At 55.8% G+C, this 23334-nt stretch overlaps 6 protein-coding genes across 6 annotated transcripts; 3 read left to right on the top strand and 3 right to left on the bottom strand.

Annotated features, from left to right (window-relative positions):
• Positions 1 to 79: 79 nt before the first annotated feature.
• Positions 80 to 2339, top strand: P168DRAFT_297226 (40S ribosomal eS8 domain-containing protein; the record flags this gene model as incomplete). The annotated part of the gene is made up of 4 exons (XM_024838161.1): positions 80 to 153; positions 301 to 825; positions 1238 to 1558; positions 1646 to 2339. 4 exons carry the CDS (start codon positions 80 to 82, stop codon positions 2337 to 2339), a joined length of 1614 nt encoding a protein of 537 aa, XP_024692939.1.
• Positions 2340 to 2922: 583 nt separating this feature from the next.
• On the bottom strand, positions 2923 to 9300 carry P168DRAFT_235905 (guanine nucleotide exchange factor DCK1; the record flags this gene model as incomplete). The annotated part of the gene is made up of 1 exon (XM_024833497.1): positions 2923 to 9300. One exon carries the CDS (start codon positions 9298 to 9300, stop codon positions 2923 to 2925), a length of 6378 nt encoding a protein of 2125 aa, XP_024692940.1.
• Positions 9301 to 11261: 1961 nt separating this feature from the next.
• P168DRAFT_253382 (GTP-Rho binding exocyst subunit SEC3) lies at positions 11262 to 16391 on the bottom strand. Its single transcript, XM_024834376.1, has 3 exons — positions 15932 to 16391; positions 12495 to 15714; positions 11262 to 12428 (listed from the first exon to the last, which is right to left on the bottom strand). Exons 1-3 carry the CDS (start codon positions 16092 to 16094, stop codon positions 11498 to 11500), a joined length of 4314 nt encoding a protein of 1437 aa, XP_024692941.1. The 5' UTR covers positions 16095 to 16391; the 3' UTR covers positions 11262 to 11497.
• Positions 16392 to 16743: 352 nt separating this feature from the next.
• On the top strand, positions 16744 to 18513 carry P168DRAFT_327315 (nucleolar and coiled-body phosphoprotein 1 family protein). The gene is made up of 2 exons (XM_024841223.1): positions 16744 to 16871; positions 16940 to 18513. The coding sequence occupies exons 1-2, from the start codon at positions 16812 to 16814 to the stop codon at positions 18146 to 18148; spliced, it is 1269 nt and encodes a 422-aa protein (XP_024692942.1). The 5' UTR covers positions 16744 to 16811; the 3' UTR covers positions 18149 to 18513.
• Positions 18514 to 18683: 170 nt separating this feature from the next.
• On the bottom strand, positions 18684 to 20664 carry P168DRAFT_310949 (F-box/WD repeat-containing protein; the record flags this gene model as incomplete). Its single annotated transcript, XM_024839446.1, has 2 exons — positions 18684 to 19526; positions 19583 to 20664. The coding sequence occupies 2 exons, from the start codon at positions 20662 to 20664 to the stop codon at positions 18776 to 18778; spliced, it is 1833 nt and encodes a 610-aa protein (XP_024692943.1). The 3' UTR covers positions 18684 to 18775.
• Positions 20665 to 21225: 561 nt separating this feature from the next.
• Positions 21226 to 23323, top strand: P168DRAFT_269228 (cytochrome P450). The gene is made up of 4 exons (XM_024835125.1): positions 21226 to 21369; positions 21524 to 21944; positions 22018 to 23111; positions 23164 to 23323. Exons 2-4 carry the CDS (start codon positions 21613 to 21615, stop codon positions 23298 to 23300), a joined length of 1563 nt encoding a protein of 520 aa, XP_024692944.1. The 5' UTR covers positions 21226 to 21369; positions 21524 to 21612; the 3' UTR covers positions 23301 to 23323.
• The last annotated feature ends 11 nt before the right edge of the window (positions 23324 to 23334 follow it).

Below are 23334 nucleotides of genomic sequence, written 5' to 3' on the forward strand. Positions count from 1 at the left end.
GACAGCATTGGGAGGGATCACCCTCCCAGCATGTCATTTACTAACGTGATGAATTCCTTCTCCAGTTCCAACCGCAAAAATGGGTATTTCTCGTGACTCCCGCCACAAGCGCTCGGCCACCGGTGCCAAGCGCTCCCAGTACCGCAAGAAGAGGTATGCTTCGACACTACAACAGACCGAGGAACTACGGACCTGCAGGGTCTCCTTCGGGGGATGACTGCAGGGCGTTCCGTCTGCCGGGGGCTCACCCCCCCAGGCAATGACACATGAAGAAAGATTCTGATGGTCTCGTCAATCCAGAGCGTTCGAGAAGGGTCGCCAGACCGCCAACACCCGTATCGGCGCCAAGCGTATCCACCTGGTCCGCACCCGTGGTGGCAACCGCAAGTTCCGTGCTCTCCGTCTCGAGTCCGGTAACTTCTCGTGGGGCTCCGAGGGTATCTCCCGCAAGACCCGTGTCATCGTCGTCGCCTACCACCCGTCGAACAACGAGCTGGTCCGCACCAACACCCTGACCAAGTCCGCCGTCGTCCAGATCGATGCCGCTCCCTTCCGTCAGTGGTACGAGGCCCACTACGGCCAGCCCATCGGCCGCAGACGCCAGCAGAAGTCCGAGGTCCCCGAGGAGAAGAAGAGCAACAGCGTGCAGAAGAAGCAGGCTGCCCGCTTCGCCGAGTCCGGCAAGGTCGAGTCCGCCGTCGAGCGCCAGTTCGAGTCCGGCCGTGTCTACGCCGTGATCGCCTCGCGTCCCGGCCAGAGCGGCCGTGTCGACGGTTACATCCTGGAGGGTGATGAGCTGGCTTTCTACCAGAAGGCTATCCGCAAGTAAGCTTGCAGATCCTAAAAAAAAAGGGAAGCACACGGGACATGTATGTTGGGGGTTTTAACAACGGAGGGTTATCTTTCGGGGTTGCAATATATCTCCCGCATCTTTGATAGGTGCATAGAACTCTGACAATAAACGATCCTGATGAATAATATGTAGATTATTACTTATTATTGGTAGCCGAGCAAGATTTCTAACTCCCGTATATGGAAATTCACATCCGTTGAAACGACGTCATATCACACTGAACTCCGCCCCACATCGCCATCAACTCTTAAGTATCCAGTATCTGTATCCACAACCCACATCAACACCTCAGCAAGTCACACCCTTCTTTAAACATAGACCAAAAAGTACATACACATACATATCCATAAACATCCATATCCTCATATCCCCAAATCCAAACAGAAAAAGAAAAAAGAAAATGCCATCCACAAAAACCCGCCTCTGCCTCCTCTCAGACACCCACACCACCCTCCCCGTCTCCCCAGCCCACACCACAAACCCCTACCGCCACCCCCTCCCCAAAGCCCACGTCCTCATCCACGCCGGCGACCTCACAAAAGTCAGCCGGCTCGAAGAACACACCCGCATGGTCGAGCTCCTCGCCTCCGCCCCCGCAGAACTTAAACTCGTCATCCCGGGGAACCACGATATCACCCTCGACGAGGAATACTACCATCGCATCGGACACTACCGCCATCGCTATCGCTCCGGACATAAGGGTTCGTCTGCGACGGCTGGACGGGAGGCGTTCCTTGCTGGGGGCGGAGGGGATAACGACAATGACAATGACAACACCTCCGGCGAAAACAGTCTCCCCCAAGAAGGCCCCACCGAAGACCCAGCAGTCGTCAAAGCGCTCTACACAGACGCCGCCGCGCGCGCCGCCGGAATCATCTACCTCGAAGAAGGCACGCACCGGCTGCGCGTGCCCAGCACAGGCGCCACATTCACCGTCTACGCCTCACCGTGGACGCCCGAGTTCTGCGAGTGGGCGTTCGCGTACGAGCGGGGCGCGGTCGACCGATTCAACCCGCCGTCGCCGCGGCGGAAGCTGAGCGAGGCTCAGCCCGGTGCGAGGCGTGCGTTTTCGGCGCCGCATCCTGTGCCGGATTTTCCGGACGTGGATATCGTGCTTACGCACGGCCCGCCGTATGGGGTGTTGGATGGGGTTGTGCCGGGGGGTGTTAGTGTCGGGTGTGAGGATTTGTTTCGGGCGGTTGAGAGGGCGAGGCCGCTGCTGCATGTGTTTGGGCATATTCATGAGGGGTATGGGGCTGTTAGGTATGAGTGGAGTTCGAGGAATCAGTCGATGATTCAGTGTGATGGGGGGAGGACGGTTAGGGAGCGGGGGGCGTATTTTGATGGGTCGGTGGGGTCGGGGGCGCCGTTGAGGGTGGGGGATGAGACGCTGTTTATTAATGCTAGTGTTTGTACGGTTGAGTATGAAGCGGTTAATGCGCCTTGGGTGGTGGATTTGGATCTGCCTATTCAGGTGGGGGGGTGATTTTTTTTTCTTTTGATATTATAGTTATTTGTTATATGGGTGAGTATTTGTGAGCGTTTATGTGATGACTTGTCTATACTGTGGGGTTATCTATATCGTGTAATTAGATGGATACCTAATACATCTACTGCATCTACACGTCTTTCAAATGTATGTATGAATCAATAACTCCAACCGGGTATACATCCATCCAGTCGGACAATCGCAGTAATGTACATGAGCGAATGAACAAATGAGAGCCGCCATGCGATCTGAGAAGGAGATGGTCTCAACGGATTGGATATGAGATCCGTACCAGATGAGTAGATAATAGATGGTGAAGGAAAACATCAGTAGAAGTATGGTATATCAAGGTAAGTCAGGTAAGTCAAGGTAATCAGGTAAGTCAAGGTATAAAGGTTTAAAGGTATCAAGGTATAAAGCTCAACACGGCTTATATCCAACCAGTAAGAAGACAAATTGAAAATGAATCAAAGGGAAGAAGATGAAAGGAAAGACAGCACTCATTAATGTCCAGACATTACAAGAATAAATAGGGAACTGTAAATGAAAGAGAAGGTAGGGAAAATGGGGTAAAGAAGGATCACTCCTCATGGACAGTCATAGCGCGCGAGTCCCGAAACTCAAGTCGGCTGTTCTTTCGTCCAACGCCTTTGAAGACACTCAGCCTCTTCCGGACCGAGTCCCGCACTCCTGTCGGACTCATGGGTCCCTGCGACAGGCTGCTGGGACTGCGTATCTCGGGACTCTTGATGGAATGCATGCTGCTCTGCGTCACCGGCCGCGGGGGGTCCATGATCGGGGGAATCGCCGACCATCCACCACCACTGCCTCCTCCTGCTGCTGCCCCATTTCGAGGACTGGTCACGGCCGGTTGGTCGCGATGGTTCGACACCCCGTTTACATGGCGCTGAGAGTTGCTCCGGCCGATGTTCTCGAGAGACTTGGCGGCCGCGCTTCGAGACGCGCTGCGGGACCGTCGCTTCTCTTGGGTTTGGGTGCCCTCCGCGACGGATTCACCGGCGCCCATCGATCGGTTCGATCGGTGGGATGTATGTCGGTGGAGTTTCTCGCCGAAGTCCCCGAAGAGACTGCGCCGCTTGCCGTGGGTGTCCCGAGAACGAGTCGTCGTTTGGCTGTGAACCGTGGCGGTATCGTCATCGCGGTCCTCGCCGTTAACCCGGCTGTTGGAACGTCTCCGCCGCGACTCGCCCTGGATTGTGGCTACCGAGTTACTCGCCCCGTGGCGTTTGAACGGATTGATGATGCTGATCCGGTGGCTCACAGACTGCTTATCGGGATGCTTGCTCTTGGCAGTTTTCTGGGTCCGGATCAACTCCTCCTCGGGGCTGGTAGCCCGCGGACGCGGCTTGCGGTCCGTCTTGGTGCTGAGGGACCGGCGCACGGGGAATTGCAAAGGCTCGAGCACCAGAGAACTGAGGGAAGCGAGCTCCGAGGCAAACACTTCCTCAGAGCGGCGCTGCAGCTCCGCTTGCGTGGCCTGGTGTGCCGGGCGGTTGTACAAGGCGAGAGACTGCTTGATCGCCAAGGCGTGGTCAATCAGTCCCACGGCAAGGGCGTTCTTCATCGGGTCCAACGGTGTAGGTGTCTCCTCACTGCCCTCGGGGTCCTCGTCTGCCAAAAACTCGCGGTAGAGAGCGACACAGCTGGGGGAGGAAGACTGGGTGTCGAGCAACTGCTCCAGTGCCTCCGTGAGGCCCATCAAGCTGGAGTCCTCCCCGTACACGGCCCGCCGTTGCAGCAAGAACAGTTCCTGGGTCTTGCGCCAGGTCCGTTCGACCGCGGTTTGCAGGGGTGTTAAGGCGACGGTGTCGACCGTGACAATCTCACTGCGGCGCAAGATATTCGGGAAAGACTCCGCCGTGGTGTAGATGACCTTCTCCACCCATTGCTCTTGCACGTTAGGGCTGCGAACGTGTCTCTTCAGGGTTGACGTGAAGCGGCAAGGTTCGGAGATCAGGAGATGGTCCCGGACGCCCGATGGAACCTTGGACCGTTGATACACAGGATGGCTCATGTCTCGATAAGCGGAGACAGGCGTGATGGTCAGGTACTGGCCCTCATAATCATGCACGTCCCCGGTAGACACGATCTGAGCCGCCGGATGATCCCGTTGCATCCGGTCGACGAAAGTGGCCATCCGCTCGGTCGGGGAACATTCCAGGATAAACTCCTTGTCACGCAACGTTGGCGGGAAGCCCAGGCCTTTGTAGATAACGCGGAAAAATCGTGCGAACTGTTTCTCCTCCTTAGCAATACGTTCGTTGATCTTGGCCATCGACCCTTGAGCCCGCGACAGCTTCATAAAGTCCATCACCGTCTCCTCATACTGCAGCGCGAGCTCCTTGTAGCAGGCAAGGGCATGCGTCCAGGCTTTGGCGTCCTCGAAATGCTGGATCACGGCAAAGTACAGGGTCTCTTTCCGCTCAAAGGCGGTCTGTTCGGGGAAACTGGGGTTGAGAAGGTGTGGGGCCACGGACTTCGGATCCCATTCATACAGGTCGGCATGGAATTGGAGGGCAAGACCGGCTTCGGTGAAGTTGCTCTGCGCAGCCTGCACCTCGGCCAGCTCATGAACGTAACGGATGAAGATATCCTCCCGGCCCATGTCCTTCATGTACTCCATCAGTCGGAGCGTGTGCATGTTCTCGGCCATGGAACCGCTCTGCGACGCCACAAACAGATCGAGCAGTTCGTCGACGGTGCCGATGAGGCCCTTGACGGCGTTGGTGAGTTCCGGATCGAAGGCCTCGCAGGCCTCGAAGTATTCGAGCAGCTCCCCGATGAAGAGCTTCTGGACGCCAAATTCACTCATATTCTTCGACTTGAAGAGGTTGTCCAGGCTGGAGATGATCTCCGTCTCGATGATGGACAGGTCCTGGTTTAGGGTCCACTCGCTCAGGATCATCGTCCGCAGGATCTCCACCGCCACATGCCGCAGGCCTTCGTGAACACTGAGGCAGAGCTCGATGATAGGAGCCACGAGACCAGGCACATACTGCACTTGGTAGCCGCCAAACCGCTCCAGCCCGAAGCGCTCTTGCTCCTCGTCCGTGGTCTCCCAGCCGATGGCCTCCCAGCTGGCGCGCAGCAGGGCCGCACCCTGTTCTCGGACGTCACCGGCGATCTTCCAGATCGCACGTCGTCGTTGCTCGGGGAAGGTCTCGAGGGCGAGAACGTTGCTGGAGACAACCTTCAACAGGGTCAGGAAGAGGTTCTCCCACATTCGAGTGTCAAACGACTCCGCATCATCGGGTCCCGGGAGGAACTTGTCCATCATAATGGTGGCCAGGAACTCCAGACTCTTGACGGTGGCCCGGTGGTTGTAGATATGGACACTGAGCCAGCTCTCGGGGTACGGCTCGCAGTTGAGAATCGACGTGTGCACCTCAAACGCCTGGTTGAGGAAGGACGACAGGTCCAGGCCCTTCAGCCGCGGCCGTTTGGGATGGGGGACCGCCGCGACGGCAGCCATGACCGCAGAGAGTTCCACCAAGGCTTCGTCCACCTTCTGCACGGTCTTCGAGGGTTTCATGTGGAACGGGAAAGTTTTGCTGAAGAGCAGCGAGAGATAGTCGGTGTCGTCCACGCCCTCCGGGATGATCGAGTAGTAGGAAGACACGATGCTGGGCATGAACTCGTACAGCTGCGGATCCGGCTCCTTCAGCAGCTCCGCAACGATGGCACAGTTCAGCCGGACCTGATCGCGGTACAGGTCGGACACCGAATTCATCCCACCCCAGTAGGGGGCCAGCCAGCCGACACAGCTGGAGATCAAGCCCTGCCGCTCCGACCCCGAGTCGAAGATGTCCAGGCGGGTGTAGTGCTGGATCAGGACCAGCTTGTACAGGATGAGCATCCCCTTGACGTCCTTGCACGCGTCCATGAAGCTGAACGCGATCATGACCATCTCGTCCTTGGGGAGAACCTTGGTGAGTTCCGGGAGCCACGTGTGGAAGTGCTGAACCACCAAGGTCTTGCTGCCGACCATGGCGGGCGAGGGGTTCTTCATGAGCTCCTCCAGCGCCTTGAAGATCGAATGCAGGTCGCGGTTGAAGGTGGACTGGACGCGCGTGATCCCGATCCCTTCTTCCTTGGCTTGCTGCTGCTGTCGGGCATTGATGATGAACTTGAGGACGTGCCGGCCCACCTTAAAGGTGGCCCGGAGATTCCGCGACTGGTTGGGCTCGGAGCTCGACTGGAGTAGACGTAGGTAGCTGCGGACGAGGCAGGGTGTCGCGAAGGGGAAGTTGAACTGGTTGTCGGCGTAGTGATCGACCAACGGGCCCAGATTGAACCGTCGGTCGTGCACGATGCCCAGAACCGTCACGAGATTGTGGAAGATCAGATCCTCATACTCCTCGTTCCCGGCGTTGTCCACCAGGATGCCGAACAGCGCGTCGAACACCCCGCTGAGCTGCTTGACGATCTCGATCTCCGGCACGAAGAGGACCCGCTTCAAGGTGTCGAGGACCTCGTCGACCGGTCGTTCGCGGAAGTTCAGCAGGCTCAATATGACCTGGTCCTGCGAATACTCCGTGCTGCACAGGTGCGTGTCCAGGCGCAGCGTGGCCAACGGGCCCGTGACCGCCTCGTCCTTGGTCGACTCGTTCTTCCCCAACGAGCTCCACGGGAGGCTTAGGTATGCCCCCTTGCCGTTCTCCACGTTTGACGTGAGCTTGTCGTACGCGTGCAGCAGCAGCGAGTGCGGGCCATCCCGAATGAACGCTTGGTTATCCCACAGGGGCATCCACGCCAGCGCAAACGGGAACCCGGGGGAATCCGCCACGCTCATCACCAGGTGGGACCCAGGGATCTGCTCGGACGGCACGTTGAGACGGATGGTCTGGTTCCACGGCGTGCCCCGGTCGGCGATCGTGGTGCGCCACGCGGTCTGCGCCGGGGCGTTGGAGGACGGGCAGACGCATTTGTCGACCCGGGCCCCCGACGCCGCCCGGACCTCCAGGGTCAATTGCAGGTTGCGCATGCCCGTGTGCGCAGGGACGGGCACCTGGCCCGTCTGCGGGTGCGAGAGCAGGGCGTCCGGCGGGAAGCTAGCACTGGAGACGGTCAGGTAGATATCGGACCGCGGTTTCGTGGGCGCCTGGGCGAAGCCGATGCGCTTGGTCTGGACGATGTGATGCATGATGGTTGGGTTCTTCCGCACCAGGGCGTCGGCGTCGGCATGCGCGAAGGGGGACAGGTGGAGATGGAGCCGCGCCGCCTGGTGGGAGCGCACATACTTCCCGCTGGCGCTGGGGAGCAAGGCGCGGATCAACCCGTCGAACTCGATCCCGTCCCCGTCGTCGCTGCTCTCCTCGGACGGGGACCAGATGCTCATCAGCTGCTCCGCGTCCTTTTCGGTGCGCAGGATCTGGGACACCTCCAGGAGCCCGACCCCCACGGTGCGGACCTGGCTGGTGTCCTTGGTCACCGGGGCGTTGCTGCGCTCCTTGGCGCTGGATGTGCTGTCCGACGTCTGCGGCGGCGCCCGCGGGGTCTCCTTGACGGGCTCGGGGCTCTGGATGCCGCGGGGCTTCGACCACATCATGCTCCGGCGCGTCTTCAGCTGGCCCTTGGCCGCGTGGTTGGTGCCGCCGTTCGGTTTGGCGGCCGCCGGGCCCTCCCGCGAGATGGACGGTCGCGATTGGAGCGCGGCGGTCGCGGTCGACTCGAGCGATCGGACGGCGACGACCAGGTACAACTTGGCGCCGCCGGGGGACCCGTCGCCCAGGTCGGTGCCACTCAGGTCGGTGAAGAGCGTCTTCAGCTTGCCGCTCGGTGCCTGGCTGACAAACTTCTCGGGTGACGGGATGTCCAGCGCGTAGGTCTCGGACAGGGACTTGAGCGCGCCGGTTTCCGACTGGGCGCACAGGTAGATTGCGAGCGACACGGGGCCGGGGAAGTTGCCGGACACCGCCGTGACCTCGAGCAGCAGGTGATGTAAAGCGGCGACGTCGGAGGGCTGGGTCGGACTGCTGTCGAGCATGCTCATCTCCGACTGGAGCTTCGTCATCTGGATGGCGGAATCCTCGCCGGTCAGCAACCGGCCCCGTTGCGCGGGGTCCCGCACGATGACATCGCCACCGAGCATCTTGTTGGCGCGGACCAGCTTCCAGACCACGTCTTGGCGGAGGCCTTCCTTCTCCTGCGCGGTGAGGACGTCGTACAGCAGCTGCCGGCGGGCGAAGTCGAGCTCCTGCACGATGGCGGACATCTCTTCGACGACGGCGTACTGGCGGCCCAGCAGCAATTGGTGGAGATTGGTCGAATGCCACTCCCGCAGGCACGAGGCGATCTCGTCGACCAACGGTTCGGCCAGCGCGGTGGCGCTCTCGTCGCCGATCTTGAGCATGGGGACGGGGGCGGCCGGTTTCGGAGCGTCGGCGTCGCGGGGCGCCGTCAGACTGAGGGGCGTATACGGGAGGGCGGGCGAATTGATGGCGTGGTTGGTCAGCGACCTGGGGCTCGCCAGCGCGTCGTCGTCCTGCTTGTGGATGAAGATCTGGGCGGGCTTCCCCTTCTTGGCGACGACCACGTTGGAGGCCTCCCCGACCACGTGCACGTCATCCTGCGAGAGAGCCAGGCTGCTTCGCAAATCGGCCTCCTCGGGGTCGGTGCGGTAACTCTGCCGGTCGCCATTCTTCGCGGGGCGGTTGGGGTCGGCGTCGCCGAGGACCTCGCGAATCTCGACGCAATTGCGGGGGAAGATGCCCGAAAAGACGCGCGCCTCGAGGGTCTGGCCCTTGCTGCTGGTCAGGCCCGCCAGCAGCGACGGCGGCGCGACCAAGTAGCCACGACACCATTCGCCATTGGCGCCCCCTTGTTCAATGATGTAGAGCTCATCGCCGAGCTCCAGCGGTAGGTCGGCCGGGGTGGAGGGCTGAAAGGGGTAGATGGCGACGGCGAAGGCGATGCGAGGCAGAGGCCTCCAGGGCATGTCTGCTAAGGAAGCGGCAATCCCGAAGGACACCCCGCAATGGTTGTCACAGTGGCCGATCGAGAAATGTTGTTAGAGGTCACCGAGGGAGCGGGGGCGCACGAGAGGAAGGCGGAAGGCGGGGAGAATTCTGTTCCAGATCGATCGATGGAATGGAGCGCCACATGCAGAGCGATCCTATCGTGAGCGCTGAGTGACGGCGAAAAGGGGGGAGAGGGAGGGCGAGGAATGTGGACGAATGCCGACAGGACGGGAATCAATTGCGGATGGAAAGGTCGGTATGTTGTCGCAGCGGCGGGACGTTGAAAGGGGGTGTGGGTAGGGAAAGAAAAACGAGGCTAGTCGAGAAAGGACACTACAGCTCCATGACAGAAATCCGCGGGATTGCAGAAACGAATGACCAGAGCTGTAGAGTAGGAAGAAGGAAAATAGACAAGGGAAAATAGGTCATCAATTGGGACCAGGAATGGAAAGGAGGGAGAGAGGGGAGTAGAGTAGCTCCGTAGGCGAGGAATCGCAATCACTAGCAATCGAGAAGTGTCCCCAGATGATCGGCTTGCCAATTTGGAACGACCGCAAAGACCAAGACAATGGGCATTGAAGGATTCTGCGGACGTACTTTTCCTTGTTTTCCCTTTTTTTCCCCTTCTTTTCCTGTGTGTCTCCGTTTCCTTTCTTTTTCGATTATGATTTTTAACTATTGTGGTCTCTCTTTCAATTTCTAACTCCCCATTCCGAAAGTTGTTATTGGGGAAGCCCTGGGACAATCACAGCCATTAGTTTGGCCCCTAGCAGATTATTGAATGGAAGGCCAGGCCTGGTGGAGCCCGACCCTCAGGTTGTTCACCTTGGCAGGAACCGTGTGGAGATGCACGAGTTGATGGTCAGTGTATCTTATTGGTCTAAGGAGTGGCGATGAGATATTCCAATGAAAGAATGTGGGAGATAGATAGAATGAATTAAGGAATGACAGATTGATGAGATGGAAGAAGAAGAAGAAGAGAAAGGAGAGAAAGAAGAAGAAGAAGAAGAAGAAGTGAAGGAAAGTAAAGTGAAGAGAAGAAAAGGAGAAGAAGATGGGCTGCCTGAGGCGACTCTCGAGAAAAGACACTCAAGCTCAGGAGATCAACATACGAAGTGTCTTCATTCAATCATTCAAGATGAAAGACATTAGGGAACTCTGATCAACAAGACAACGACCGTGCTCCTAGTACTATATACCTATATCCTCCCTACTTACTGACAACCCTGTTACCCCAGAGTATCAGTACCTACACCATACATCCATCAAGTCAATCATTCCAGATAGATCAGATCAAACGGTGCACGTTCAATCCAATCCAATCCCCCTCTAAACCTCCCAATCTGACCTATCACCTGCATCCTCTTTTACCTTTTTTTAACCTTTTCCTCTCGTCCCTTACATGACCTGTGTAAACTCACCCAGGTAACTAACGAACAAACCACCCAGTAACAAACAACCAGTTGATCGGGAAACACGGATAAGATCACCAGAACCAAGGTTCGACACGGTGAAACGAACCTCCTGAACCAGACCTACCGACCTGGATGAACCAAACTTCCACTTTCCGATCGGAAAATCCAATCGGTCGGTCCGTCCTTAGGCTGAGTTACTCTTAGGTTGTTCGGGAATGGTAGGTAAGCTTGGACCAGGGGATCGTTTGTTGCGATTGGTTTGGGGGATTGATTAACTATACTAATTTTATAGGTTGATAGGTGGGTTGGTATACCGTATGGATGGATGGACCGGTGTGTAGTTTCTATCTTATTCAGGAGTCTTGTTAAGTTCCTAAGGATTGTTAGATAAATTAAGCAGGAATTGGTCAGGTATTAGATAGGGGATACAACGATCGCCGAGTGCTACATTAGATAACTCATTGAAATCACCAGACAAAACTCATGAAAAATACATCTTAATTATATAATATAACAGGTACCCTGCAACTACAACGCATGTATTCAATCAACCCTGACGCCTCGGTTATATCATCCATGATATGAACAAATGCTCCCATCCTCGCCACCCAGATTACAGAACAACAGCAATGGAGAGATGAATGGAAGAAAGACATAAGAAAAAGGGAATCGACCGATCGGAGAATGAAAAAGACCATCGGATAATATCCAGAAAGTGAGAAGAAAAAACAAAAAAGGCGGAGAAAGAAAGACGAAGAGGCTACTTCTTGAACATGGCCGTGGCATCCTCCTTGCGCCAATCCGGCTCCAGCTGCCCTTCGTACACGGCGTCGAGAACCCGTCGCGTGCGGTCGTACGTCGCCTCGTACCGGCCCTCGCACTCGTGCTGCACCTTCGCCACCAGACTCCGGCTCAGGCCCGGGTCGTCCGCGTCGCCAAAGTGCTTCTCCACGCGTTTCTTGAGCAGTTCGATCCCGCGTTTGATCTCTTTGCTGTCGTACGCCGACAGCAGTTTCTTCGCCACCGACCGCGAGTGGCCCGGCCGGTTGGCAATGTCGGGCGGGTGGCCGGCCCCGGCCAACAGCCCTTCCAGGGACTCCACGAACTCGAGCAGCTTCCCCAGGGGTCGCCGGATGACCAGGTCCACGTAGAGTCCCATGTGCTCCGCCATGTCCTGGCGCGCTCGGTCGTGCCACCGCTCCAGCACGGGCAGCCCGCGGACATCAACCTCCTCGACGTAGTGGTTCATGTTCTCGATCAGGAGGATGTGGTAGTTCAGCACCTCCTTGTCTTCGGGATCGCCCCCCGAGGCGGCGGCCACCGCCGCCGAATGACCCGGCGCTTCCTTGGCGATGAACTTGAGAGACTCCCACATCGCCCGGTTGATCCGGTCGTAGGCGTCGTTGACACTGATCCGGATGTCGAAGAACTCCTGCTCCGGCTGCGAGAACATACCCTCCACCGCCGTGGAGAAGTGGGGGAACACGCGCATGAAGGAGATCACGCCCTTGCGCTTGTTCACCTTGACCTTGGTGTCTTCAATGCCCCGGATTTGCTCGTCCACGAATCGGTTGAAGAGTCCGATGAGCCGTGTGTGCAGCTTCTGCACCGAGTGAATGATGAAGTCCTGGTTGGTGTCGTCAAAGTCCGACAGTGCCTTCTCCAGGCTGAGAAGTATACCAATCCCTTGCCTAGAAAATTTGTGTTAGCCGTATTCACACCGCGGATTGATATGTCCACGCCAGATGTTAACTTACAGAGGATCCGCCTTAATGGCCCAGTCCACCATGTTCTGCATATCAGTCGGCCAAAACCCGTAGAGCTCATCCATGAGCTGTTCGACCCGCTTCGCCATGGCCCGATCAGGGTCGTGCGACTTGTTGGCCGCAAAGTTGGGACGCCGGCGTTCACCGGCGATGTCGGCAGCGACGAGGTCGGGAAATTCGGCCGTAGAAAGAGAGTCGAGGTGGAAGAAATGAACGACAAAGTTTTGCTCCACCGAGATCATGGTCAGTGTCTCTTGGAGTGCGCCGGCAAATACCTCGTACGAGTCGAGTTTCCCATGTTGCTTTTCGCCAAACGAGTGCCGCAGACCGGCGGCGGCCCTGATGGTCTTGCCACGCTTGACCGTCAGTTTGCGTGCCGCCATGGTAATGCCCTCGCTGTCCTTGTCTTTCTCTTGGTGGGTGAAGAGGAGTTCCTGCTCCTCCCCAGTGGGCTTCCTTGCCGCTTTCTTCCAGGCCAAACCATTCTCGCGGAATTCATTTTGGTAGGGCATCTTCGCTTGCTGCTCATAGAGATTCATCAGGCTATGCCATTCGGAGCCGCTGACTTCCCTGGCAAAGAGCATCAAGGCGTTGAACCTCCACAGCTCCTCGCGGGCGTGTTCGCGGGCCTCCCCGTCCAGCTTCATCTGATCCCGCGAGCGATTTGCGGCAGCGTCTACCCGCTTCTGTTCGGCCACCTTATAGGCAATCGACATGAACTGCCTGAGACGCTGCAGGAAGAGGCGCGACTCCGTGCGGTACTCCTCTTTCTTTTCCTTGATTGCGCGCATCTGTCCGATCCCCGTATCAGCGTACACTCCCAGGCCACCATGGTCGCCCGGCGTATCGACCAGTCGCTTTTTGTTCTGGAAGATGTTGGAGTCGATCATTAACATGGCCTTGTATAAGGTGGAAAGAGCAACTTCGGTGTCCCTTAGCCCGTCGGGGTTGCTCAGTGACGCCTCCTTCAGAGGCCGCAGGTCGGTCGACGAAATAGAAAGTGTCTTCAGCAAGTTCTGCAGCTCACTCTGGAGGAGCTTCTGATTGGCCGTCTGCACTTGCAGACCTTGCGATTGTGTCTCGATGTATGCCACGTCGTCGTTCAGAGTGTTAAGTTCGTGTGAGTACAGAGTCAGAAGATTATCCAGCTCCTCACACTCCTCCACGGTCTTGTCAATCAGCTTCGCAAGCTGGTCGATCTTGCCCTCCTGTTGTTCAAGGTTACCAAGCCAGCTGCTAGCTTCCACGCGTCCGATCTCTCGGCGAATGTCAGCCTCGAGGTCTTCGATCCTCTTCTCGTCACCCATGCGTCCGTTCCAGCCGAGATCAGTTAAGATATCATCGAATTCGATCCCGCGCCCTTCCAGAACGCCCGGTTCAATCCCAATCGCTTGGCAATATCGGATGGTATTATCGGCATGCCTCCTTCGGCGACGGCCATTGGGCGAAGGAGAGATGGACCGCATTCGCTCATCGTCCTCGGCTTTTATGCTGGCTCTGGAAGTCTCTCGCGGTTCCTCGTCGTGGACCTCGACCGTGGGGATCGCCGACACGTCAGGGGCGGCCTTTGTAACTTCCACAACAGGCGGTTCCTGCGCAGGGGACGGTACATCTGGTGTCTCTACTTCTGCTGCCGGGGACGGCATGGAGGGTGCTTCGGTGGTGACTGGGGTTTCAGGAGAACCTGGCCGTGTCGCCTCATGGCTTGTGCGCAATGACGGCGCAGGCACGACACCAGTGATCCCATCTGGTTCCGTGCCATCCTGTTGTCTCTTTGCGGCGGCAAGCAACCTCTCACCAGCGCCTCCGGGTCTCGGTTTAAAGGCCCCATAGGCCGTAGCAGCTTTCCGAAACGCCCCGGCCACGCCCATGCCCATATGTTGCTTTTTCTTGATCATAGGACCAAGGCCAGGGCGATGTGAGCCGTCATCCTCCTCATCCACGGGGGATTGAGGAACCTCAGATGAGCTGACCGGAGACATGGAGGCAATCTCGGCGGCGGAACCGCTAGGTCCTGGTTCGTTGGCGGTTTCCAATGCCGCTGGTTCGGCGGCCGCCGGTACATTAGTAGTAGTCGCGAGTGGACTTGGCTTCAAGGGGGCAGGTTGGTCGCTGAACGACTGCTTGTCCGGCAAGTCTACAGGAGCATCTATGGGCGCCTTCTCGCCGCCTTCATTCAGCGGTGATTTCATCCCCATGCTACTGCCTGGGCTTTGCGGGATGTTTCGGCTTTCGCTCGGAACTGAAACTGGAGTTGTAGGCCGGAGACCATCCTGGTTGCGCAGTGAGCTTTGACTTGACTGTTGAGTGCGTAGCGGTGGCCTGCCGTCACGCGACGACGATGGTCGCATGTCCGGGTACGAGCTCGCCTCCGAGTCTACACTGGGCCTCGGCATTTGGTTCCCTGCCGATGCAGCAAGCAAACTGCCAGGGATTTCCTTATTCCGGGGTTCAGGCGGTGGCGCCATGGGTGCCTTTGGCATCCTGGCGTCCGCGCGTGGTGGCGGCTGATCGAGCGGGATAGAAGGCGGAGGCTGCTGAGGCGGCGCAAAAGGAGGAGTGCCGCTTTTCCCGGATTGCCCAGTAGAGGGTCTGCCCACTGGATCGCGGCTTTTCTGGGCTCGCAGAGCCTGCTCTTCAGGTGGCGGGCGTTTAGGCCCATCGCGACTTGGTGCTCGGCTGGAATATGGTGACTGAGTTTGGCTCCCCTGGGGGGAGTTCGCGCCGGACGTCTTTGCACCAGGAGCGCCAGGAGGCGCACCAACAAGCAATGCGCGCTCGCGTTCGTCGAAGCCGATGAGATTCGGCACTTTACCGCCCGTATACTTCCTATAGATTTTCACCAGACTGCCAATGAAGAACTCTTTCTCTTTGGAGGTCCTAGCATGCCAGTAATACGGCTTCCCAATGGTAACCAAAAAGCCAACATTCGATGCCCACTGCTTGTGCTGTTGTTCCAATGGATTCGACGGCACAAATGCGTTGTACGAGACGATTGAAGACAAATCGTCGAGCATCCACGTCTTTCCGATTGAAAACGTGCCATCGTTGTTTTCCCTGGCCTTGTGCATGCGCACCCTGCCCGAGCGTCTCACGGCCACAATGATCACTCGAGGCTTCTTATTCTCGGGGGGCGAGTTGGGCGGTGGCGGAGAGGATGGATACGCGGAGTCTTCGGTGATGCGCACATGAGTGATATAAGAATCGACCACTGTGAGGAATTGAGCATTAGCAACCCTGAGTCTGATCACTCAATTGCAACAAAGCCAAAAATAGACAGGCTCCACCAGTCGATATGGCGTAGACCTCGAGGAACGGGCTAATGTATGATTTAAGGAGTTCCCCGCTTTCGGTCCCAGCGAGCTCGATCGAGGCATGGCAATCGCATAATGGCAGACGAACATAGCGCAAGAGATACGTATACATACATGTTCCATCACTGTCTTTCCTTGAGAAGCAACTTTGCATAATTCGTTTCTTTTCATCCTCGAACTTCTCGGCTCTCGACATTGACCCCTCTGGCGCGCGGCGAGGATCCCTTGGAGGGAACTCGCCAGGAGGCGGGCCCCGCGAACGATCAGAGCCACTCATTGTTGCTGTTCAATCCTCGGAAACCCGGATCACACAAGAAACAGTCGAGATCAAGTGGGCATGATCGGGGGGATCGGGGGTCGGGGAGATCGGGACGGAAGGTGTCTACAACAGACAACACGGGTACAGGGTCCCTGGTATGAAACGGAGTGTCGCTCGACCGGCTCGATGAGCTCGAGGGGTTCAACAGCTCGATCGAATCGATCGCGGTAGTTGAAATTGATAGAAAGAAGAGTCGAGTGGGTTCAAGAATGACCTATGCAGAAGCTGGGATAGCTCCGAGTGGAGGAGGAGAGCCAGTCAAGAGTGAATTAGCTCATCAACCACTGAATACTTCTGGGGATGGGATGGACGCTGCCGGAAGGCGGAAACCATGGGAGGGCAGGGGAAGTTGTGCATTATTATGTAAGGTCTAGGTAGAATATACTATCATTTTGAAAGGTTATGGTGTAAGTTATGCAAGCTGAGTCATCAATAGAGTACCTGCAATCTCCATCATGTCACGGGAACCCACGTGAAGTCCCAGGTCGAGGTGCGTCTGAGTAGCCAATCATATTACGACTATTGATTCACCGCCTGTTTAGTGTTTTTCTGCCTTTTTTTTTTTTTTTTTGTCGGGATGAAAGAAGATGATCAAGACCCAATCTCAGCCCAGTCCAGCGCCTTGTTTTGTTTCCCTCGTTTCTAAATTAAACTACGGTGCAGCAATTAATCACCATGGCTGGTCAAAAAGGAAAGAAGTCTTCTTCGACGAAGTCCTCTCAGGACAAGAAAGGGGTAAGATCAGCCTTATCTCAATGATTCACATATGGGAGAGTTCACTAACACCCATCGCGAACCTCCAGGCTAAGGCTACGGCACTCCCTCCCACGCAACTTGTCGCTGCGGTCGATGCCTTCCTGACGGAGTTTGGATTCTCCAAGGCTCGTGAGGCATTTGCCAAGGAACAGGCGAGCAAGTCGATCAAGGGCGATTCCAAGAACGCGCCGTCGTTGGTGGAGGTTTTCAAGACCTGGGAGGGTCAGGGAAATGGGGCGAAGACGACCAGCAGCTCGAGCGATTCCAGCAGCAGCGATGAGGGCTCTAGCGACTCCGATGTCGCCATGAACGATGCGCCCAAGTCTAAGAAACAGTCCAAGAGCGCCTCCTCTTCCTCTTCCTCCTCCTCGAGCTCCGAAAGCGATGCCGACGATGAGGATGAGAACAAGGCAGCCGCCAAGTCCCCTGCGAAGCCGAACAAGCTGAAGCGCAAGGCTGAATCCAGCAGCTCCTCGTCTTCCGAGTCGGACTCCGAGTCTGATGCAGCTCCCAAGAGCAAGAAGACGAAGCTGTCGGGTAAGAAGGCTGCCAGCTCGTCTTCGTCTGACTCGTCCTCGGACTCTTCCTCCGACTCGGAATCTTCGGACAGTTCTTCTAGCTCTTCTTCCTCTTCGTCTTCTTCGTCGTCGTCTTCTTCCTCCTCTTCCTCTTCTTCGTCCTCTTCTTCCTCTTCCTCTTCTTCCTCCTCTTCCTCTTCCTCTTCTTCGTCTTCGTCTTCCGACTCTGATTCTTCCTCCGAATCCGACTCCGACGATGATAAGAAGACCCTGAAGAAGGCCGCGAAGACCCCGCTGCCCCCCTCCGACTCTAGCTCCAGCGGGTCCTCCTCCAGCTCGTCCGAGTCGGATAGCGACAGCGGCAAAAAGGGCAAGAAAGCATCGTCCTCGAGCGCCTCCAGCGATTCCACCACTACCCTCCAGGAATCTGACAACGCGGCCCCCAAGTCCGCCGAGCAAACCACCTCTTCGAGCGCCAGCCCCGCCCCTGGCAACGGTCCCGCCAAGAAGAGACACACCGGCGCCCGCCCCACCCCCCTGGCTCTCCTCAGCGAGCAGGCCCACGACCACCCCTCCAACGATTACATCTCTTACGCCTACGCCGAAAAGGCCTACAACGACCTGTCGGTCACCCGCGGCAAGGGCTTCACGAAGGAAAAGAACAAGAAGAAGCGCGGTTCCTACCGCGGCGGTCCCATCGACATGAGCGGCGGCAAGTCCTTCAAGTTCGACGACTAAATCTCCAGCCGTCCTCCTACGGAACTTTTGTCGAAACGGCAGATTGCATCTGATGAAGCGACGCGTCCTTTCGTCCACGATCATCAATACAAGTCTCACCAAAAGTTATTTTCTCGTTTAGACGAATAGATCTAGATCTACCTATTTAGATCGTCTATACTTTTCAAGCAAGGCGCTGATGGAGCTGGGATTACAAAACCAAGAAAAAAAAGACAGACAGACAGAAAGAACGAACGAACGAACGAAAGAAAGAAAGAAACGTTTTCACCTTGTCATATATAGTTTATTATGTCGTTTTACCTTTTACGCGCACCATTTTTTTTCGTCGAATACCATTTTTATCGTTTTTCCAGGCTTTCCTTATTAAACTAATCACATAGAAATATGACTCGTCTGTCTGTCTGTCCGTCTGCAGCTATGGAACTGCCAAATGTTTTCAAAGCTAATCTATTTCCCAAAGTCTAATCAAACAAACTCGACCTGGATATCAATCAATGTCTACCGCCATATATCCAATCAAGCCCAACTCCATGCCCATCGAAAAGATAAATCAATCGTCTAAACCACCCCACCAATTTTGTAACGAAAGAGAGAGAAATCAAGAAAGAACGAACAAAACCAAGTCAGCTAATCGCTACGCCTCCACGCACCAGGTTGCTCCAGACGCTCCCATCTCCGATCCCAGCCCGTTTCCCGCTCATTGGCGACGTCGTCAGCCCCGATGGACGAAAATGGCTGCTGGGTCCGCAGCTTCAGGGAGCGGGAGTGGTGCTGGGGATCTGGGCGCTCGTATCCGGATAGTTCTAGGATGCGGTCGGGGCGTCGAGAAGAGCTGTTGTCGTTGTTATTGTTGTTGTTGGTGCTGTTGCTGTTGTTGAGGTCCAGGCCGAGCTGGCTGTGGTACCATTGCCGGCAAGGGCCGGTCAGATCGTCCGTGGAGGCAAAGTCTAGTCGGAATACGCCGTCCGCAACGCCGGTGTAGATGGTTGGGGACAGGACGGAGGGCGAGGACATGGTGTAGATGGGTCCGCGGTAGCGATGTGTCGAACGGGCGCGGGGCGCATTCGTTCGAAGAGGCGGTGGGTGGGATAGGAATAGGGAGAGGCCTCCTCTGGGATGGTAGTGGTGGTGTCTTTGGGTGGTGGAATTGCGCCGGGTGGTGTGGTCGTTGTTCTGGGACACGCGGGAGGATGGTCTTGCTTCGAGGTAGTTGTAGTTCTTTGGCATGCGGAGGTCGAAGAGCTTGACTACGCCCTCGCCTCCTGCTCCGGCGGCGAAATTGTCGTACCCGAACGAATGGACGCAATATATGGGATTCTGGTCACTGGAGTCTCGGTAGATGCTCTCGAAGGACTTGTCCGAGCGGAGATCGTGGAGTCTGGATGTCTTGTTAGTTGGGCTTGCAGAACCGCGTAACGAGGGACAAAAGCATACCTAACCGCGCGGTCACCCCAGGCCGCGAGGAAGACATCCCCCGAGGGTCTCCCGCAGGCTTGTATCTCCAAAGGCGCAATTCCACTAACAGTTGGCTTGGGAGCCGGACCGAGCTGGTCTTCCAGTTCTAAGGATTCCACCCCAATCTCACGCTCTAAAGACAACCGCTCCTGGGTGACCTTAGAGATAGCTAGTGCATCGTCGGAGCGGCCGGTTTCGACTGCAAAGCGATTCGACGATAGAAATTTCGAATACTTATTTCTCTGCGAATTATAAGGATCCACCCGAATTCGGGCAAACGCGTGAACCTCGCTTTCATCGGTCGTAGTGCTGTAGAATGAGATCGCTCCGTGGCTCATGTGAGCAGCAAGAATCGGGTCAGAGCCGCTGCTCAGATCAATGCGCTCGAGTTCCGGACCGTGGGTCACAAACTTCTGCTTGTACTCCCAGGTCGCCTGGTCTGGCGCTATCGCAAGATGAAGAAGTTCGCCGCGGAGGCGGCCCAAAATCATCTGCTCCTTATCGTCCTGTTTGTTGTAGTGATCGGGTCTCAGGAGATGAAGCCCACAGATGTCGTCCAGACTACTGATGTGGTCCAGATCATTGAACACGAACCACCTCTCTTTGGGCCGTTTGTCTTGTTCTCGGATCCGCAGGACCACCTCGTCCGCTGCGCCCCAGGCCAGCACCTCCTTATGGTCTTTCCACCCAGCAACGTTCCAGGTTTCGTACGAGTCAATGGCAGGACGGTATCCAATCGTAGGATTGTCGCGTCTGCTTGCGCGGTGGGATCCGAGCTTGACGGCCTTCTTATGTGGCAACACAAATCGCCCGACTACCCCGTATCTGTCCAGCGCCCGCGACCTGGTCGTGAGAGCCTGGGCAGCATCCTTCCAAAAAGGTGAGTCCTGCACGTAAGGAAACCGACTCTTGACGAAGGCTCGAAAAATCCGCCAGTCCTCGGCTGCAACGACTGTGTGGAGGCGGTGACAGGTCTGGGCGAGATTGACCAGGGCGCTAGCGGTCGAAAAATAAGATGCTATCAGATAGATGATTTCTGGAGGCAGGTCAGGCAGAAGCATGGTTGATTCATGCAGCTGTGTGGTGAAATTAAAAAGTCAAAATGTTAATTGATATGACGTCGGTCCATATGCGACAGGATCTATGCACGAATCATAATCAGCCTTGAATTCAATTTTTCCAGGGAAGGAAGATATATCACTCACGTATCTAGATTTTCCAAGTGATTTCAATTATCCTGGATGGCTCAGGATATTGCTCCTGTTATATGTGTGGGAGTTTGGAGCTGCTATACAAAAGCACAAGGCTATGCGGCCCCGTATCGTGCTCGGCGACCACTGGAGTCAGGATCAGGATTATGACTCATCTTTCGACACTGCATATGAATCCAGACCTAAAAAGGAAACACAGTTTCGCACATTCCCTCAATTTAAGACAATGAGAATTAACAAGTCTGTTCTGTTTGGAAGGGATATGGATTGAATGTGTTGTTTTGTTGTTTTATGACAATTGGTTGATTATGTCATCGGTGCTTATCAGCATTCCTTATCGGCCTCCATTTCTCCATGCGGGGGGAGTCGAATCGAGGATGTTGGAGTCACTTTCACCTCGCTTGCTTCAATCCGGGGTCGATTATGGGGCTATGACTAACGGATTCTACTTGGGGTCACATTTGCCAGTGCATTGCAGCCTCTTAGTCTACCTAGGATTACAACTCATCCCCTATCCCGGTACTGGAAAGGCGTGGGTGGAGCAAGCTCTTTGAGGTAGGTCTATCCTGGTTTCTGTGAGGGGTTGGTTGGTCTGCATTAAGCTTTGCCTGGTTCATTCCACCCGAGGAACATCCGGTTATTTTATATTTATAAGAGAGTTCTATGTTATGCTGATACGAGAGGTTTTTGTCCCTTCGTCGGAGTCTAGTCGAGAAAATTATAAATACTGGGGCGTCTGAGACCTCCATCTACAAATCCAGCACACCATCTCTCCGATATCTTGGATAAGATTGCACCATGATAGTCTCTAATATTACACTCACCGCAGTCATTGGGCTTTGCATACTGCTGCTCTATAAATGCGTGGTATACCCAGCATTTCTGTCTCCATTGTCTAAGATTCCAAATGCGCATTGGTCAGCGCCAATATCTCCTGTTTGGATGCTCTGGAAGCGGTTTCGCAGTCAGAACAATCGGACAATCCACAAAGCCCATGCAAAGCTCGGGCCAATCGTGAGACTTTCACCGTCGGAGATCTCCATCAACTGTGTCGACGGGGGCATCAAAACCGTCTACTCCGGCGGGTTTGAAAAGCATGAGTGGTACCCCCGGGTTTTCGGGTCTCTTGGGTAAGTGGGTGGCGTTGTCAATCTATGGTAGTTAGAAAATGGAAAGTAAGCTGATACCAGTGTATTTGTACAGGACTGTCAGTATGTTCACCATGACTGGCAGCAAGACCCACTCGACCCGCAAGAGGATGATGTCCAGTATATACAGCAAGTCGCACTTGCAGTCGTCGCCGCACATGCGACTAATCTCCGAAGAGATCCTATATAACCGCCTGCTACCTCAGATTCAAACCGCAGCGTCCGGTAATCACCCGGTTGAGGTCCATGATTTGAACCAAGGAATAACCATGGACTTCGTGTCTTCTTATCTCTTCGGTCTGGCAAATGGGACCAACTTCCTCAAGGATCCGACTGGCCGGCAGAAGCTGCTGGAGCTTTACCAGAGCAGGAAGCCGTACGAGTTCTACCACCAGGAAGTTCCAGATCTTCTATCGTGGCTCAAGTCAGTAGGCATCCGTCCGATCCCCAAGTGGTGCGATGCAGCGAACGAAGTCCTCGACGCCTGGGGATTGGACCTCTGTGATAAAGCCGAGCAATCGCTCGGATCGATCGACCCAAAGGTAGAACCCGCTGTCTATAAACAACTCGCCCAAGCACTCTTGAAACAGGTTCCAGTACAAGGAGAAAACCTCAAACAGCGACGCCTTGACATCGCCTGCGAGATGTACGATCAACTCACGGCCGGTTTCGAAACGAGCGCTGTCGCCCTCACCTACCTCTTGTGGGAGCTCTCTCGAAACCCAGAAGTGCAGCAAGGACTCCGTGAAGAAGTTTTGACCCTCGATCCAACACTCACCTACCCACGGCCTCAGGGATCAACTGGACTACCAGCTCCAAAATCAATCGATGCACTGCCTCTACTAGACGCCATCGTCACAGAGACCCTACGTCTGCACGCCCCCATCCCAGGAATCCAGCCTCGCGTAACGCCCTATCCGTCGTGCAGCCTCGCCGGGTATAACGACATCCCTCCCAATACAAGGGTAAACGCCCAGGCTTGGTCGCTGCATCGTAACCCAGAAGTGTTTCCCAGTCCGGAGACATGGCAACCCCGACGCTGGCTCAAGAACGCCAACCCGTCGTTGGATCTTGACGAAATGCGGCGGTGGTTCTGGGCCTTCGGCAGCGGGGGAAGGATGTGCGTCGGGAGCAATCTCGCTTTGCAGGGTAAGTGTACACAGCGGTCTATCACATTTTCAGCAATGCTAACAGTCCGCAGAGATAAAGCTGGTGGTCGCGGCCATCTATACCAATTTCAAGACGTCTGTCATTGCCGACGACGACATGGAAGAAATCGATGCTTACACGGTAAAGCCTCGCGGAGAGAGACTAATCCTGAAGTTCGAGCCCATATAGCCAGTAACAGTATGAATGAAAAGCACGCCCACGA

The sequence above is a fragment of the Aspergillus campestris genome (genome assembly GCF_002847485.1).
Source record: "Aspergillus campestris IBT 28561 chromosome Unknown P168scaffold_6, whole genome shotgun sequence".
NCBI classification, from domain to species: domain Eukaryota; kingdom Fungi; phylum Ascomycota; class Eurotiomycetes; order Eurotiales; family Aspergillaceae; genus Aspergillus; species Aspergillus campestris.

Bases quoted from the DNA above. Each gene is read 5' to 3' on its own strand.
- P168DRAFT_269228 (XM_024835125.1), top strand. From the start codon at position 21,613: ATGATAGTCTCTAATATTACACTCACCGCAGTCATTGGGCTTTGCATA. The intron at 21,945-22,017 runs GTAAGTGGGTGG...GTATTTGTACAG, and splicing joins CGGGTTTTCGGGTCTCTTGG to GACTGTCAGTATGTTCACCA. The intron at 23,112-23,163 runs GTAAGTGTACAC...AACAGTCCGCAG, and splicing joins GAGCAATCTCGCTTTGCAGG to AGATAAAGCTGGTGGTCGCG.
- P168DRAFT_253382 (XM_024834376.1), bottom strand. From the start codon at position 16,094: ATGAGTGGCTCTGATCGTTCGCGGGGCCCGCCTCCTGGCGAGTTCCCT. The intron at 15,715-15,931 runs GTATGTATACGT...AATTCCTCACAG, and splicing joins GAAAGACAGTGATGGAACAT to TGGTCGATTCTTATATCACT. The intron at 12,429-12,494 runs GTAAGTTAACAT...CAAATTTTCTAG, and splicing joins GCCATTAAGGCGGATCCTCT to GCAAGGGATTGGTATACTTC.
- P168DRAFT_327315 (XM_024841223.1), top strand. From the start codon at position 16,812: ATGGCTGGTCAAAAAGGAAAGAAGTCTTCTTCGACGAAGTCCTCTCAG. The intron at 16,872-16,939 runs GTAAGATCAGCC...GCGAACCTCCAG, and splicing joins CCTCTCAGGACAAGAAAGGG to GCTAAGGCTACGGCACTCCC.